The sequence below is a fragment of the Rattus rattus genome, chromosome 2, assembly GCF_011064425.1.
Source record: "Rattus rattus isolate New Zealand chromosome 2, Rrattus_CSIRO_v1, whole genome shotgun sequence".
Lineage (NCBI taxonomy): Eukaryota > Metazoa > Chordata > Mammalia > Rodentia > Muridae > Rattus > Rattus rattus.
The window spans coordinates 98,933,294-98,948,858 of record NC_046155.1 but is presented as its reverse complement, the minus strand read 5'-3'; the positions used below and the strand labels follow the sequence as shown (position 1 = coordinate 98,948,858).

The 15,565-nt window shown below is 37.9% G+C and overlaps 1 protein-coding gene across 2 annotated transcripts in view; it reads right to left on the bottom strand.

The window, feature by feature from the left end:
- Positions 1-2,509: 2,509 nt before the first annotated feature.
- Positions 2,510-15,565, bottom strand: part of Rab6a (RAB6A, member RAS oncogene family) — a 37,614-nt gene continuing 24,558 nt past the window's right edge. For both annotated transcript variants that reach the window (XM_032893057.1, XM_032893055.1), the window contains exons 5-8: positions 14,052-14,163; positions 11,244-11,337; positions 5,451-5,517; positions 2,510-3,456 (exon numbers count right to left, since the gene is read on the bottom strand). In XM_032893057.1, the coding sequence (XP_032748948.1) occupies positions 3,392-3,456; positions 5,451-5,517; positions 11,244-11,337; positions 14,052-14,163 (338 nt within the window). In that variant the 3' untranslated portion in view covers positions 2,510-3,391. The remainder of the gene's footprint in view (positions 3,457-5,450; positions 5,518-11,243; positions 11,338-14,051; positions 14,164-15,565) is intronic.

Below are 15,565 nucleotides of genomic sequence, written 5' to 3'. Positions count from 1 at the left end.
CAGAAACCCCGGCTAAAACTGGTCTAAGCCAAAGGGAAAACAGGGCAGCCAGGACTGGAAGCTAGATCCAAGAAGAATTCAGAATGAGACAATGCTCCCACACTGACAAAGCTGTCATCTATCTCAAGGACATGACCGAGTATAACCATATGATATTAAGTTGAGCAAAGGTCCCAGGAACAACGAGGCCAATCCTCCAAGCATCTCTTTACAGTACCTTACCTTTGTTTTCACCAACTCCTCTTCTCTCGGCAGCTGTAGTGTCCTAATGCTACCTCTGAAGATAGCTGCACTTACTGATCTATGGCTTGTGGCTTTTACAGTTAATAAGGCAGGAGAAAGAGTCAGATGTGGCTGAACAAAGGCAGGGATTTCCTTTGCTCCGAAATGGTCAGACTTTGGGGCCATAAGAACTGTTGTAACTGTTCAATCATATCTGAATGGTTTAAAAGTATGCCTGAATTCCAATAAAGCTTAAACCTATTTGTTTGTTTATTTTTGAGACAGGATTTCTCTGTATAGCATCAACTGTTCTTGAATTCATGAATCGACCTGCCTCTGCTCCCGCTGCCTCTCTAACCCCTAGTGCTGGGATTAAAGGTGTGTACCACACAATGGCTAAAGCTTAAGTTAAAAACCGGCAATGGGCTAGAGATGTTTAGAGGCCCTGTTTGCAAGTCACATGTCCCTCCCTTCCTAAAGACACAAGTTTTGCTTTGTAAAAGCCAAACTAATTCTCTTCACCAAGACAACATCAGAGTATAGATGGCATAAACTATGACAACACAGACCTAGGCTCTAATGTCTAATAACCATCATGTGTTGTACTTAATTGTATGAGATCTGCTTTTGTGAATGAAGACACAGATGAGAGAGATTTTGTGTTATCACTATTAACTTTTAGCGCAATTGCAATTATGCAAAACCTCATTTGATATATGGTCCGTCACTGACCAAATATCGTACCTGGTGCATGACCCTGGGAAGGGCTGTGTCTGAGTTGCAACCCCTCTTCCACACCCTCAACCCTTGAAAAGAATTCTGACTTCCTCTTTTTTGTTCACATTTGTTCTTGTCAGTCATTTATTTATATAATTTATTTCAAGTGCATTTTATCACACTAGGAGAGAAGCATAAGCATAATAAGTAAGCAGCATCAGCAGGAATGGGAAACCAAATCAATACCTGTTTTCTTTTGTGTTTTATTTATATATACTTGGCAGCAAAATTGTGTTAAAAAAAAAATCTAGACCATGAACATGTTTTACTGCTTCAGTTTAAGAATCCCAAGCCAAATAAAAAGAGCAGCACAGAAAGCAGCAAGCTGGTTACTTCCAGACAAATAAAAAGGATCAAATGCAACAGCAGGAAGACAAACACTCCCCCTTTTCCAGAAATCACAATTCCTTCAAATAAAGAATGTGAACCATGTGCCATATTGAATTGATATTTATTTCAGGACATGCCATGTCAAAATAAAACAAAAGAGTCAATCCTTGCTTTTAACAATAATATGTATTATAAAAGCACTTTACAACTCTATCCCATGTTTGAGTATAAGTTACAGGGTATGTGGGCTAATGATTATCTGAAAGTATTTCTCTATTCAGATCCATAATCCAAGTGCTCTCCAAGTGTTACAAGGTGACAGTACGTAGAAGTGGAGGAGGACAGGGAGGGGAGTCTCGGGCTTTCCAGTTAGGGATTTTGTTGCAATGAGGAGGTGAGGAAGTATGAAGTTATTTTTGTTACCTTTTCATCTTTATACTGTGTTAAGTAATGCTTACAACATAAACTCCGCAGGCTTCTTCTGAGCTAGAACTCAGATTTTTTTCCCTGCAAATAATGTATTTACAAATGTGTTTATTAACTTACACAGCAATCTCACAATAACTAGTGAAGATTAAAAGGGTGCACTCCTAGTATATTTGTTTGCAATGTTTCAAGGGAAATACATATTGCCATGGTGATGAAGCTCTAAATATTCAACAAAACACCTAAAAATTTGAAGTTTAAAAAAAAAGCAAAGAAATAAATATCACCAAAGAAGATTAATTGTAGCTTAAATACAAAACTAAATTGCTAGTTAACTTATTTATATAGATCTAATAAAAAGCAAAACAGCTTGAAAGACCCAACATTTAAAAAAAATGCTAAAAAATAAGGCATAAATCTGAATTATAGTAACTTTTATTTCCATTCTTTCCTTTCCCTCTTAATGCATGCTTTTTCTGACCTGCCACAGGGACTTCCAAGGAAATTATTTCCAAATTCAAATCTGAACCAACATCCAGAGCAGAAGGGTATTTGCTATTCTGTGAGGGTACTATAGTTGGTAAACTTTAGATATTATTTCTACTAGACACAGAAGTTTTCTTCACGTCAAATTTTTATTCTGCTGGTTCTTAAAGGAAACTGATTTTTACAATGCCTTGTCTATGTAGCATTTTTTGGAAAAGAAACCCAAGTGAAATCTATTGCTTTAAAAGGTGCTGATTTTTTTTTCCTAAAAAAAAGACAGTATTTTGACAATTAAAAAATTTGGGGAGAACTGCTAGAACTTTTATCAATTTCACCATGACTAAACAAGTATTAAAAAACAGTTGAGAAGTCCTTGGCTACTTTTTTCTCTCCCAGAGTCTAGTAAAGCTCATGTAAAAGGGGTACCTGTTCTGATCAGAAATAATAGTTTATGTTCCTTTACCTGTAAGCACTCAGTAAACTCGTTAGGATTCATTTTGAAGACATACCAGAACCCTTTCCTTACTCAGGCACTGCCCATCATGATAGCAACAGCTGAGTTCTGACCTCAAAGAAGGTCTAAGTGACTTATATCAGTGCTCAAGAGTAATTTTGGACATTATGGCTCATGGCCAGGAGCTAAAAGGTATCTGTAAAACTACAGATAATTCCAAAGGGCTTGGTTATACTGCTGTTTGCCATCTCTTGTTTGTTTGGGGAAGGTAAGGACAGGAAAGGGGAGAAGGAAGAGGCAAGAAAAGCTGGGAGACAGCAAGAAGGTAGGCAAATGCTGCTGTGAACACACTGCTCTTTACAAGCCACACACATACTGCTGAGATTTTCATCATTTTAAAGTACATTATCATAACATTAAAAAGGGAAAAAATGTTAAGAAAATGTATCTAATCCTCAAAGTTATCACGAGTATGCTGGAATTGTTTGGCTTTTAAAAAATATAAATAATGAAGACACTGACTTTTTTGTGCTTGTGAAGCTAATAGATCATCTCCACGAAACAGGCAGCAATGATGAATTGCAATACGTTATTACTGAAGGGAAAAGGTTCAAGCCAATATTCACACTGCAGTCAATGAAAGTATGGGGCCAAAGCAGTGAGCTTCTGTTGAAGGGTTGAAGGATGCCAGGGGCATTAGCAGGAACAGCCACCTTCATTGACTGGCTGCTCCTGAGGCTTTTCCAGTTTTATGTCAATCACTGAAACAAAAGTTAAGGAGCTGTACACAAAAGTACAATTCTAACTGTTGAATTCTGACATCTCTGACAAACCTCTTATACTTCTACTTGATTTCAGAACCTATTTAGTCATAGTCATTCTCATTCATTGTGTGTGTGTGTGTGTGTGTGTGTGTGTGTGTGTGTGTGTGTCTGTCTGTCTGTCTGTCTCTGTTTTCCAAGACAGGGTGTTTCTGTGTAACAGCCTTGGCTGTCCTGAACTCACTCTGTAGACCAGGCTGGCCTCAAACTCAGAGATCCACCTGCCTCTGACTCTGGAGTGCTGTGATAAAGATACATATGTCACTAGGTGTATCTCTTATAATGCAGCAAAATTCAATGAAATATGAGCCCTATTCATGGGAATCTATTCTAAGAAAATTATTCTATATGAACAAAACTATATGAAGGTGACATTTCTTTTTTTTCGGAGCTGGGGACCGAACCCAGAGCCTTAGCTCTACCACTGAGCTAAATCCCCAACCCGAAGGTGACATTTCTTAAAGAATTATAGTGTTTGACCATGCCCTACAAAATAACTCAAATAAGAAGAAAATTTTAATCTAAAATGTTCCTCCAATTCAGTAAACTTATGTTATTAAAAGTAATAAATACTTAGAACTAAGAATCATTACATAGACAGTGTCATGAAGTTTTCAGCTTAATAAATATGTCTTTGTAAGAGAAAACAGAAGGTAAATATAATGAAAACATCCAATTAACATTCTTAGAAATCATTAGATGAGTTTCATTATATCTTGTTTCTAAAATAAGAAGCTATGATACAATTCCATTCTGAATTATATCTTGTGCCAAGTCTGCAAAAATCCGGGATACAAAGTGCAACTTCAGGAAACAGGGAATTTTAAGTTTTTTCGCCTATTAAGCATCAAGTGAGGAAGCTAGGTAATGTTTCAGCAGCTAAGGGTGCTTGGTGCTCTTCAGAGGATCTGAGTTCAGTTCCAAGTAGTCACACTAGATGGCTCACAACTATCTGAAACTCCAGCTCCAGGGGATTTAATGACATCTTCTGGCTTTTGTGGGCATGCGTGTACAGGAAAAAGTGCAGGAGACTTAAAGCTGAGCCTAGTTGGCAATGTGTTTTGCTTTGCAGGCAAGTCACCCTGGGTAAAACCCCCAATACTACATGAAGAATATATTTTTCTGGTACATGTAATCTTTGTACTCAGACGGTGAAGATGTTTGGGGCCAGCCTGAAATCAAGACTGTTTCAAGACAAAAGACAAACTAGACAAACAAACCCTACCCTGCCACATCCTCACAGAAAAAAGGGGCAGGGGAGCGAGCAAAAACATCTGAACTATAATAAGAAGCCAGGTCCATCTAGATAACCAGGCCTGATATGTACAGAAATCCTGAGTTTATGTGCACCCAAGATGCCAGTCTGTACATTCAAGGTAATAGCCAACTATGATAGTTAATCTTGGTTGGCAACTTGACTAAATTCATAACATCCAGGAAATAAACTTCTGAGTGCTTGAGAGCATTTCCAGAGATACCCGTGGTGGGAAGATCCACACTGGATATGGGTGACATCATTTCATGGGCTGGGGTCCTGGACTAAGTAAGAAGAAAAACAGCAGAACACCAGCATTCACCTTTGCTTCCTGACTGCAGAAGCAATGTGACTAGCTGCCTCATGATCCTGAGTGAGTTAAAACCTTTCCGCTCTCGGCTGCTTTTGTCAGGTGTTCTGTCCCACAAGTAACTAATAAGCCACTCAAGTATGTCTCCAAAGAATAGTAATAACTGTAAATGTTTGTCAGGATTTTTTGTTTTTATTTTTTTGAGAGGTCTTTCTATATAGACCTGGCTGTCCTAGAATTCACTGTGCAGACCAACCTCACCTCAAATTTAGAGATCTGCCCGCTTCTGCTTTCCCAGTGCTGAGTTAAAAACATGTGCCACCATGCTTGGCTAGAAAATAAAATTTTCTTAAAAAGCAGAAAGGATACTGTCTTCTCTGCTTCTGTCCTGTGTGCTTTCCATTCCAGGTAAAGCTGCAGCGACACGCCGGAAAAGCTGTGAGAAGAGAAGGCATTAGGCTGATGACCATAGGATGGCAAAGAGGCTATTCCTCAGATGACAGAATCAGAAAGCAAACTGAGACCTCAAGACAACTGATAGTAAGGATTTGTTACTGTCCTCTTATAGCTACTATGCAGTGATAAGAAGTCAATCTAAAAGTAGAACTATAATAATGTATACATCCAACATTAGCACACCAAAACATAAAATGTTTAATATATCTGAAACTACATATAGTAAAACAGGAAGACGGCAAGGGAAATGTTGCTCTTCACACATACTATAGATGCAAGGATGCATGAGAACTGTTCTGCTACCAAACAATTTACCTACCCCTCAACCACAAATTGATCTAACATATAGGCCTTATTCTTACCTGTCCTCTACCATTCCCACCCCTAATCTTACTAAAATCAAGGTCTACACCATACTATCCGTGGCTGTTTATCCTCAATAGTTACTGAAGTCAATGACTATGAATTGGATAGTGTGAATTCTGCACAGTGGTGTAATCAAACAGCTGTAGTCGCTCTCTCAAGCAATATCCTACTCAGGGAACAACAGAGAGCTTACACCAGGCATCATGACCTCATGGACTACTCTCAATTCCAGCACATCCAAGACCCATGTGAATACTGCAAGTACTTCAAATGAAAGAATTTGGAAAACAAACCCAATCAACAAAATAACACCATATATACAATCCCTAATGCAGTAAAACCACAAGAACCCAAAAAATATAAACTACTCTAAAAATTATTAACCCTATGGTAATGGCATATAGTGAAATAGAAAAAATCCCAGAGAACTCAATGTAAGATATGTTCAAGATGCAAATAGCTGAACAGAATAGGTAAGGTGATACCTGATATAAAAGAAGGATTCAACAAAAAAACTGAAGGAAAATCAATGTGAAATGCTAGAAAAATGTAGTAAAAGTCAAATTAAGAGCTCTGTGGAAAGTTTCATCAAAGACAGGATAGAATATTTGGGCTTGAAGGAAACCACAATAGAAACAATGGCCACACACAAACTCATGGAAATGCAACAATACAACTGAACAATGAGTGGGTCCTTGAAGAAATCAAGCAATAAATAAAAATCATTCCTGGAATCAAATGAAAACACAACGTATCAAACCCTGAGATACAATGAAAGTAGCTGTAAGAAGGAAGTTTATACCTCTAAGTGCCTACATTAAGAAACCAGAGAGATGCGGGGTTGGGGATTTAGCTCAGTGGTAGAGCGCTTGTCTAGCAAGCTCAAGGCCCTGGGTTCGGTCCCCAGCAAAAAAAGAAAAAGAAAAAAAAAAAAGAAACCATCAGAGATATCAAAAAAACAATCAATGATCAGGGCCTTAAAGAAGACAAGAAACCAAACTCTCCATCAGAGAAGGAAAGAAATCACTCACTAAGATCAGGGCAGAGATTAATGAAACAAGACCAACAACAAGCAAAATAAAGAATCATTAAAACAGAGTTGGCTCTTTGAAAAGATAGACCAACCTTCAGCCAAATTGACCCACAGGACGAAGATCCACATTAATAAAATTAGGGAAGGGAGTATTACAACAAATGCCAATGAAACTCAAAAAATTATTATGTTTTCTCTTAAAAAATCATATATTCCACTACAAAAAAAAGATCTAAAAGAAATGAGTAAATTTCTAGAGGCATACAATCTATCAATTTACCAAAACGAAATAAACAATTTAAATAGATCCATATCAAGTAATGAGATTGAAGCAGTCATGGAGTCTCCCAACTAGGCTACCTAAACAAGGCCCAAGCAACCCCCACAAGGGTTGACACCACAGGCCCCGCTCCTAGAAGAGCTATAAGCAATTAATAATTTCTGAGAGGGATAACTAGTCTTCCCCAGAGAGTAGCCCCCAATAGGTTTTTCAATACTCCATAGTCAGCCCTAGAGTCATACGTGCAAGCAACATTCAATGGACTCCTTAAATTGTACTTATATATTTAGGTGTTTGTACGTGTGGTGGTTTGAATGATATATTTGAGTGCTTAGAAACTGTTTGAAGAGGAATAAGGGTTGGGGTCTTGTTGGAGGAAGTGTGTCACTAGAGGTGGGCTTTGAGGTTTCAAAAGCCCAGACATCCCCAGGTAGCTCTACCTCTCCCCATCCAACCTGAGGATCAGACATAAGTAAACTCTTAGCTACTTCTCTGGCACGATGCTCCATGACATGAATGTCATGGACTTAACCTTTGAAACCATAAGCAAGCCTCTAATTAAGTGTCACCCCCTGTTTTTCAAAATAGGGTTTCTCTTTGTAGCTCTGGCTGTCTTAGAACTATGTAAACTAGATTGGCCTCAGAGATCTGCCTGCCTCTGGCCACGCCCCCTAAGTGTGGGAATTAAAATTGTGCACTACCACTGCCCAGCATATGCTTTCTTTTGTAAGTTGCACTGGTCATGGTGTCTCTTTATAGCAACAGAACAGTAACTAAGATAGTAATGTATGTGAGTGTGTGCCGCACGTGCCACACACAACACACGTAACAGGCAACACACACACACACACACACACACACACACACACGCACGCACACACGCACGCGCACAAATTACAATGGTTAAGTAATAGGAGGCTGTGAATTTGGGGGCCAGGGTGGAAAGTGGAAGAGGTAGGAGAGAGGAAGAAATGATGTTATTACAATCGAATAAGAAGAAGAAAAATCTCCCAACTGGAGTCTAGTCGCAGAAGGATTCACTGGTAAATTTTACCAGACATGCAAAAGAACTAACACTAATGCTTCTGAAACCGTTCAATAAAAAAGAACATTACCAAATTCTTTTTATAAAAATCAAATATGGGGGCTGGAGAGATGGCTCAGTGGTTAAGGGCACTGACTGCTCTTCCAGAGGTCCTGAGTTCAAATCCCAGCAACCACATGGTGGCTCACAACCATCTGTAATGGGATCCAATGCCCTCTTTTAGTGTGCATGAAGACAGGGACAATGTACTCATATACATAAAATAAATAAATCTTTAAAAAAAAAATCAAATATGGGTTGGAGAGATGGCTCAGTGGTTAAGAACACTGACTGCTCTTCCAGAGGTCCTGAGTTCAAATCCCAGCAACCACATGGTGGCTCACAACCATCTGTAAGGGGATCTGGTGCCCTCTTCTGGTGTGTCTGAAGACAGCTACAGTGTACTTATATAAATAAATAAAAACATCTTTTTTTAAAAAATCAAATATGCAAACATGCACACACTTAACTCTTGCTTCTTCATGAATATGGACATAAAATACTGGTTAACCAAATTCCAAGAACACATAAATCCAACATCCCTTGGAATAGAAAGAACATTCTAGCATATGTCTAGAGTACATATACAAATTTTTGTCCAGCATTATATTAAAGGAGAAAAGTTCAAAGCATTTCTACTAAAATTCAGGTAAAAAACAAAGACAATCACTATTTCCACTCTTATGCAATATAGTACTGGAATCTTAGCTACAGCAACAGGACGAGAGAAACAAATAAAAGAGATACGAATAGGAAAAGTTAATGTGTCTCTATTTACAGACAACCCGAGCAATGAAAAAACAGCCCAACACCGCTATAAAAACAAACAATGGAATAGAAGATTCAAGATGGAAGGCCACACAATTATAGTTACCGTATTTTTAGCACATGCTAAAAACATACATTAGAGAAAAGACATCACCATCAACAAATGGTACTGAAAACTGGCTATCTTTAAGTAGGTAAAACTAGATCCTTATCTATCATCCTGGACAAAATAACTCTAAAATGAGATCTGATGAACTCTTCTGGCAGGTATACATGCAGACAGAACACTTACATATAAAATATATAAAACACATTAAAAACAAAAACAAAACTAAAACACAAAACAAAAAAAAAGAGGCCAAGTGTCCTTAATCCCTGCACTTGGGAGGCAGAAGCAGATGGATCTCTTGAGTTTGAAGCCAACCTGGTCTAGAAAGTGAGTGTTCTAAGGCAGACAGGGACACACAGAGAAACCTTATCTCCAAAAATCAAGTAAATAAAAAAATTAAAAAACTGAAAATAGAACATGATGTTGGGCGACAACAAAAAGTATATATTTAAATGTCTAGGTATAATGGTGCACTTCATAATTTCAACGCTTGGGAAGTCAAGGCTGTAGATTAGGAGTTCAAGGATACTGCCAGCTATATAATGATGTTGAAGTCAGCCTAGGATACAGGACACTCAAAAGTGGTAGGCCTATTCATCCAATAAATGAGTGTTATTTTGAAAAGTGTACCAAATAGAAAGGATGTATAAAGAAAGATGTGATATCAGGCTAGAGATGCTCAACAGCTGAACATACTCATTACTCTTGCAGAGAACTCAGGCTTGGTTCCTAGCACCTGTACTGTGGTTCACAACTACCAGTGACTCCAATTCTAGGGACTGGACATTCTTCTGGCCTTTTTGGGCACCAGGCACAACATTCATACACATAAAAACTTTTTTTTTTCCTTTTTTTTCGGAGCTGGGGACCAAACCCAAGCGCTCTACCACTGAGCTAAATCCCCAACCCCACATAAAAACTTTTTAATGTATTGTGGTGACCTAAGCCTGTAATTTCAGCACCTAGGGACCCTAGAGAGTGATATCCTATGCCTTACATTGCTGTGATAAACACCATGACCATAAACTACTTAGAGCAGAGACCTGGAGGCAGGAGCTGATGCAGAGGTCACGGAGGGGTGGGACTGTTTACTAGATTACTCCTCATAGTTTGCTCGGCTTGTCTATTTTCCTATAGCATCCAGATCCCACAAGCCCAGGGTTGACACTATGCACAGTGACTTGGACCTTCTCGCTTCAATCAAGAAAATGTATCACAGGCTTGCCTACAAGCCAATCTAATGGGACATTTTCTCAATTGAGGTTCCTGTTTCCAAAATCACTCTAGTTCATGTCAAGTTGAAACAAACCTCATTAGTACACTCTACCTTGAAAAACAAATATAAAAAACAAAACAAAACAAAAAAGGTCTGCAATTCTAATAAATTCAACCATTCCTCAACTTTGGCAAGTAAGATTTTGGCAGAACCATCTTATAGAAAAACAGCTTGATAATATGAGGTGGTCTTATTGCCTGCCCTCTCACAGCATCCCCACCCACCAGACAAAAGCAAAGGAAAAATCCCTCTCCTTTTGTAAAGTTTAAATAGAATGTATTTCCCTTCCCTCCTTCCCCCTCCCTCCCTTTTCTGAGACAGGTTTCTTTGTGTACCCTGATTGTCCTGAAACTTGCTTTGTGCTTTCTATGTGCTGGGTTTAAAGGTGTGTACTACCATGCCTGCCAGAATATACTTTATAGAAAGCAAGTATTATTATTTTCCTGTATTAGTCTTGACTACCAAATAATGAAATGAAGAAAACCTACCTTTTAAGACAATAAGACAGGGATGTAATGAGAATATGGAAGTTCAAAAGTTTATACTCAGAAATATTGCAATCATAATGAATTTGTTATCCTCTGTGTAATCTCAACAGTTTGGTAAGTATTTTCTTTTTACAAAAACTATGCCACAGGTATTTTTTCTTACTCTCTGAAAATACATTTTTAGGTCATGAATTTTAGTTGCTGTTGCTAACTGAAAGAAGCCTTTACACAAAAAAAGAGCTTATTCACAATTATTTCACATTTTCATTAGTTAAGAACATTCATACTCAAAGAACACTTACCTGCTTTACATTGTATCCTGCTTTTGCACTGGTTTCAATAAACATAACATTCAGCTCTTTGGCTTTCCTCTCTCCCTCCTCAATTGACACTTGCCTATAGAAAAAAAAATTGAAAAGACAAATTCTTATTTTTGAAAAATGAAATAATAAAACTATGAACAAAGTTCTACTGGTGCTGGCTATAGAAACTGCCATTAGTTTGAAAATATAACTGTGTGTAGCACTCAAGAACTGTACATGTCTGTGTCTATGCATATATTGTATTTATTTCTCTTCCCTAGTACTGGGAACTGAACTTAGGGTCTTACACATGCTAGGCAGGGGCTCTATTAATGAGCATATACAGCTTACTGACTTTAAAAAAAAAACAACTTTCATTTATTTCATGTGTATAGTGTTCTGCCTGCATGGATGCCTAGTATACACAGAGATTTTCAGAAGAGGGCTTTGGAACACTTGTAACTAGAGTTACAGACAGTCATGAGCCATGTGGATGCTAAACCCAGGTCCTCTGGAAGAGCAGTCAGAACTCTTAACCACTGAACTTCCAGCTCCCTAATCAAATTACGTGTGTACGTGTGTGTAAAAAGAATTTTAGGCAGCAACATGCCTTTAAAACCAGCATTCAGGAGGCGGAGGCAGGAGGATCACTGAGTTTGAAGTCAGCTTGTTCTAGAGAGTTTCAGGACAGCCAGAGCTACACAAAGAAACTGTCTTGAAAAAGGCCAAGAGAGAGAGAGAGAGAGAGAGAGAGAGAGAGAGAGAGAGAGAGAGAGAGAGAGATGGATAGGAAGGAAGGAAGGAAGGAAGGAAGGAAGGAAGGAAGGAAGGAAGGAAGGAAGGAAGGAAGGAAAAGGGAGGAGGGAGGAGGGTAGACAGGGTCTTATGTAGCCCAGGATGACTTTGAACTTCTGATCTCCTTGTCTCAACTTTCCAAAGTACTGGAATTATACAAACACACTACTGTGCAAATTTTTTTATGCAGTGCCTTTGACAGAACCCAGTAGCCCTCAAAGAACTTAGCTACATTGTCAACCCCCATCTTAACAATCCCCCCCACCCCGGCCGTGTGTGTGTGTGTGTGTGTGTGTGTGTGTGTGTGTGTGTGTGTGTGTGTGTGTGTGTGTGTGTGTGTGTCTGCTGGTGACTGTGCCAGGGTGAATGTATACCAAGAACTGAAAAGAACAAGGTATGCTTCTCTATCTATATACAGTTCTCTGCCTAGTAGCCTGGCAGTCCCAGCAACCCTCTTGTCTTGTCTTGTAACACTGGAGTTACAAACAAGGGCCATACTAAGCTTTTTATACATTAGCAATCCGAACTCAGGTCCTCAGCAACTCCTCTTCTTCACTGAACCATCTCCCAAGCCCCATAAAACTAAGATTTATTTTATTAATGTGTTTGTACTTGGCTGAATCCATTGGATGTTTTTGTTTTGAGGCACAACCTCACACATCCCTGGCTGGTTTAGAACTTGCTAGCCCAAGATGATTTAAAATTTCTCATTTTCCTGCCTTCACTTCTCCAATGCTGGGACCACAAACATACATCATTATTCCAGGTTTTAAGCAATGCTAGGCAGGGCCTTGTGCATGTTAGTAACCCTCAGCCCCAATCTTTTGATTTAAAAAAACAAAACAAAACACTTATTTGTTCATGTATGTATGGGCACACATGTACAAGTTTTCATCTCATGGATCCCAGGGATCAAATCCAGCTCCTTCAGTTTCATGCAAAGTGCCTTACCTCCCAAGCCATCACCAGTCTGTCGTCCTTTTTACTTTTAAAATGTTAGTGACTGAGCTGCATATAGTGGCTAATCCCTCTAACCCCAAATCTCGGGTAAGAGGCAGTATGATCTTGAGTTCAAGGCCAGCCTGGTTTGAATGAGTTCTAGGCAAGCCCTGACACAGACAGACACACCAAACAAACAAATCTTAAGATTTCTACCATTGAGCCACATCCCAATCTCTTACTTGTCTCAAAACGACAAAGATTACTTTTCAATTATACTACCCATTCAATTTTATTTCTGCCATTGGCAGAAGTAGGCTTAATATCTCCACAATTCTTTACAAATAGACTACCATATCACCACCATTCTAGCTAATAGCATGAGTTCATCACCTGAATTTCAATATCCAACTCATGAATGAATAAGTAATAAATGGTAAAAGCTTTACTTACTAATTAAACAGTGTGGTCAAGACTGAACCAGAAAGCATATGCAAACACCACTTACGAATGCTGAAAGGCATTCACATGGAATCCACAGTGAATGTTAATACACTCTGCATCTTCTGACTTGAATGAGCTTTGCTTATTTGACTAAGGTATGACAATTAATCTATTCATACTTAGCTAAATCTGGAACAACCACACAATCAAAAACTACATGAACACACACAGATCACATTGCTGAATTATAATGAAATTATGTGACTGTTTATTAGAGGACTACAAATATGTGTGTCTAATCATTAAAAATATTTTCTAAATGTAGTTATTTGGGGTAATCTGTTCCACTTATTATAAACCTTTTTTTTTTTTGGTTCTTTTTTTCGGAGCTGGGGATCGAACCCAGGGCCTTGCGCTTCCTAGGCAAGCGCTCTACCACTGAGCTAAATCCCCAACCCCTATTATAAACCTTAAAGGAGTTGTTCATGGGCTTACATAAAAGAAGCTTAATTTCTAAACTTATATTTCAGATACCTCCCTAAAAAAAGGAAACCCCTCCTTTTCAAAGCATTTTTTGTAAACAAACATGTTGTTTAACAAAGAAGCTAGGCATTCAGAGTTATTTCATACCTCTTATCAGCAAGATCTGTTTTATTTCCTACTAGCATGATGATGACATCACTTCCTCTTTCTGTTCTGACATCATCAATCCATTTTGTAGTCTGCTGGAATGAGTTAACATCTGGCATTGAGAGTGGACAAAGGGATTAATTAGTGTTACTGAAAATGCCTCCCCCAGTGAAGGACACGTCCCACAAATACCCTGAAAGAGGGAAGGGGGATAGCACATTAAGACCCATTTTTAATGTGCCTACAACATAACTCCATTTTATCTTATTGCAACTGTCAGTGATTTAAACCAGTCTGAGGAAAATAAAATCCTCAAAGTTCATTATGGAGAAAAGTTTTTTTTTTTTTTTTTTTAAACAATGACCAAACTATTGTAAAGCACGACATAATTATAAAAATAAAAAGTTTTCTGATATTTAAGGACAGTTACAGCAGATAATATGGTGTTATATTGCCACAATGCTTTTTTTTGATCATTTATACTAATATATACCAAACATGACAAAGAAAGCATTTCAAAAGTATGTCAGCCAGGAAATCCCAACACATTCAGAAAATCCATAAAGCCTTTCTAGAGCTTCCAACACCACTGTGCTTGCATTGCTTACTCAGTTTGTGGTCACTTTAACCTTATCTTAGTCCTTTCTTCTGCCTCTACTGCCTCTTTCTGGAGTTAAAGGTATGTGCCACCAGGCCTGGCTCTGGCTTTGTATTAGAATCCACGAGAAGTGACTTTAACTCAATTAGTTTGATGTGCCAGGCTTAGTTCTAACTGACTTCATCCTTTGTAAGTATTGATTCTAGCTAGAATACTTTAATTTTTTTTTTTTTTGCGCTAAAGTTAACAAATTTGGTAGTATTTTAACCACATTTGTGGAATTTTAAAAGGAAAACATGATAAGCTTCACTTGCTTTGGTTAAAGTAAACACAAACACTTTAAAGCAGCAAAACTGGTAAATGCATTATAACGAACATTAATTTCTTTTTAAAACAAGTAGCAACCTAAAATAAAGCTGCAAGAGAAGACTGCATAAAGCACATACCCAAAAATGTAAAAAAAAAAAAAAAAAAGAAAAATACATTTCAGAATGTAATCTAATTTTGCCACTGTAAATTACTGTTTAGTAAGACTTCTGACTGAGCATACAAAAATGTCTATTAATATTATGACTAGTTCAAATGAGTTGCTTATATGTGATATTTTTACAGGAGTCTAGGATGCTATATAATCTTAGTTTTCCTATAAATTATGTACTAGTTTATGGAACAATGTTAAATATTGCCTTACAAGTGTACTAAAACAATTACAAAGATAATTTCAATCAGAGAGCAGTCACCAATGCTCCATGGGAATTTATAGTTACTTAAAAGACTTACGGCATTCAGGTTTTGAAGAAAAGAAAAATATTCTTTCATTTCCCATTAAATTTTCTTCTTGGAGAAAAATGAAAGTGTAATTTGTGACCAATAAAGAAAAATCATTCACAAAATGCACATATTCAAGCAAAAATGG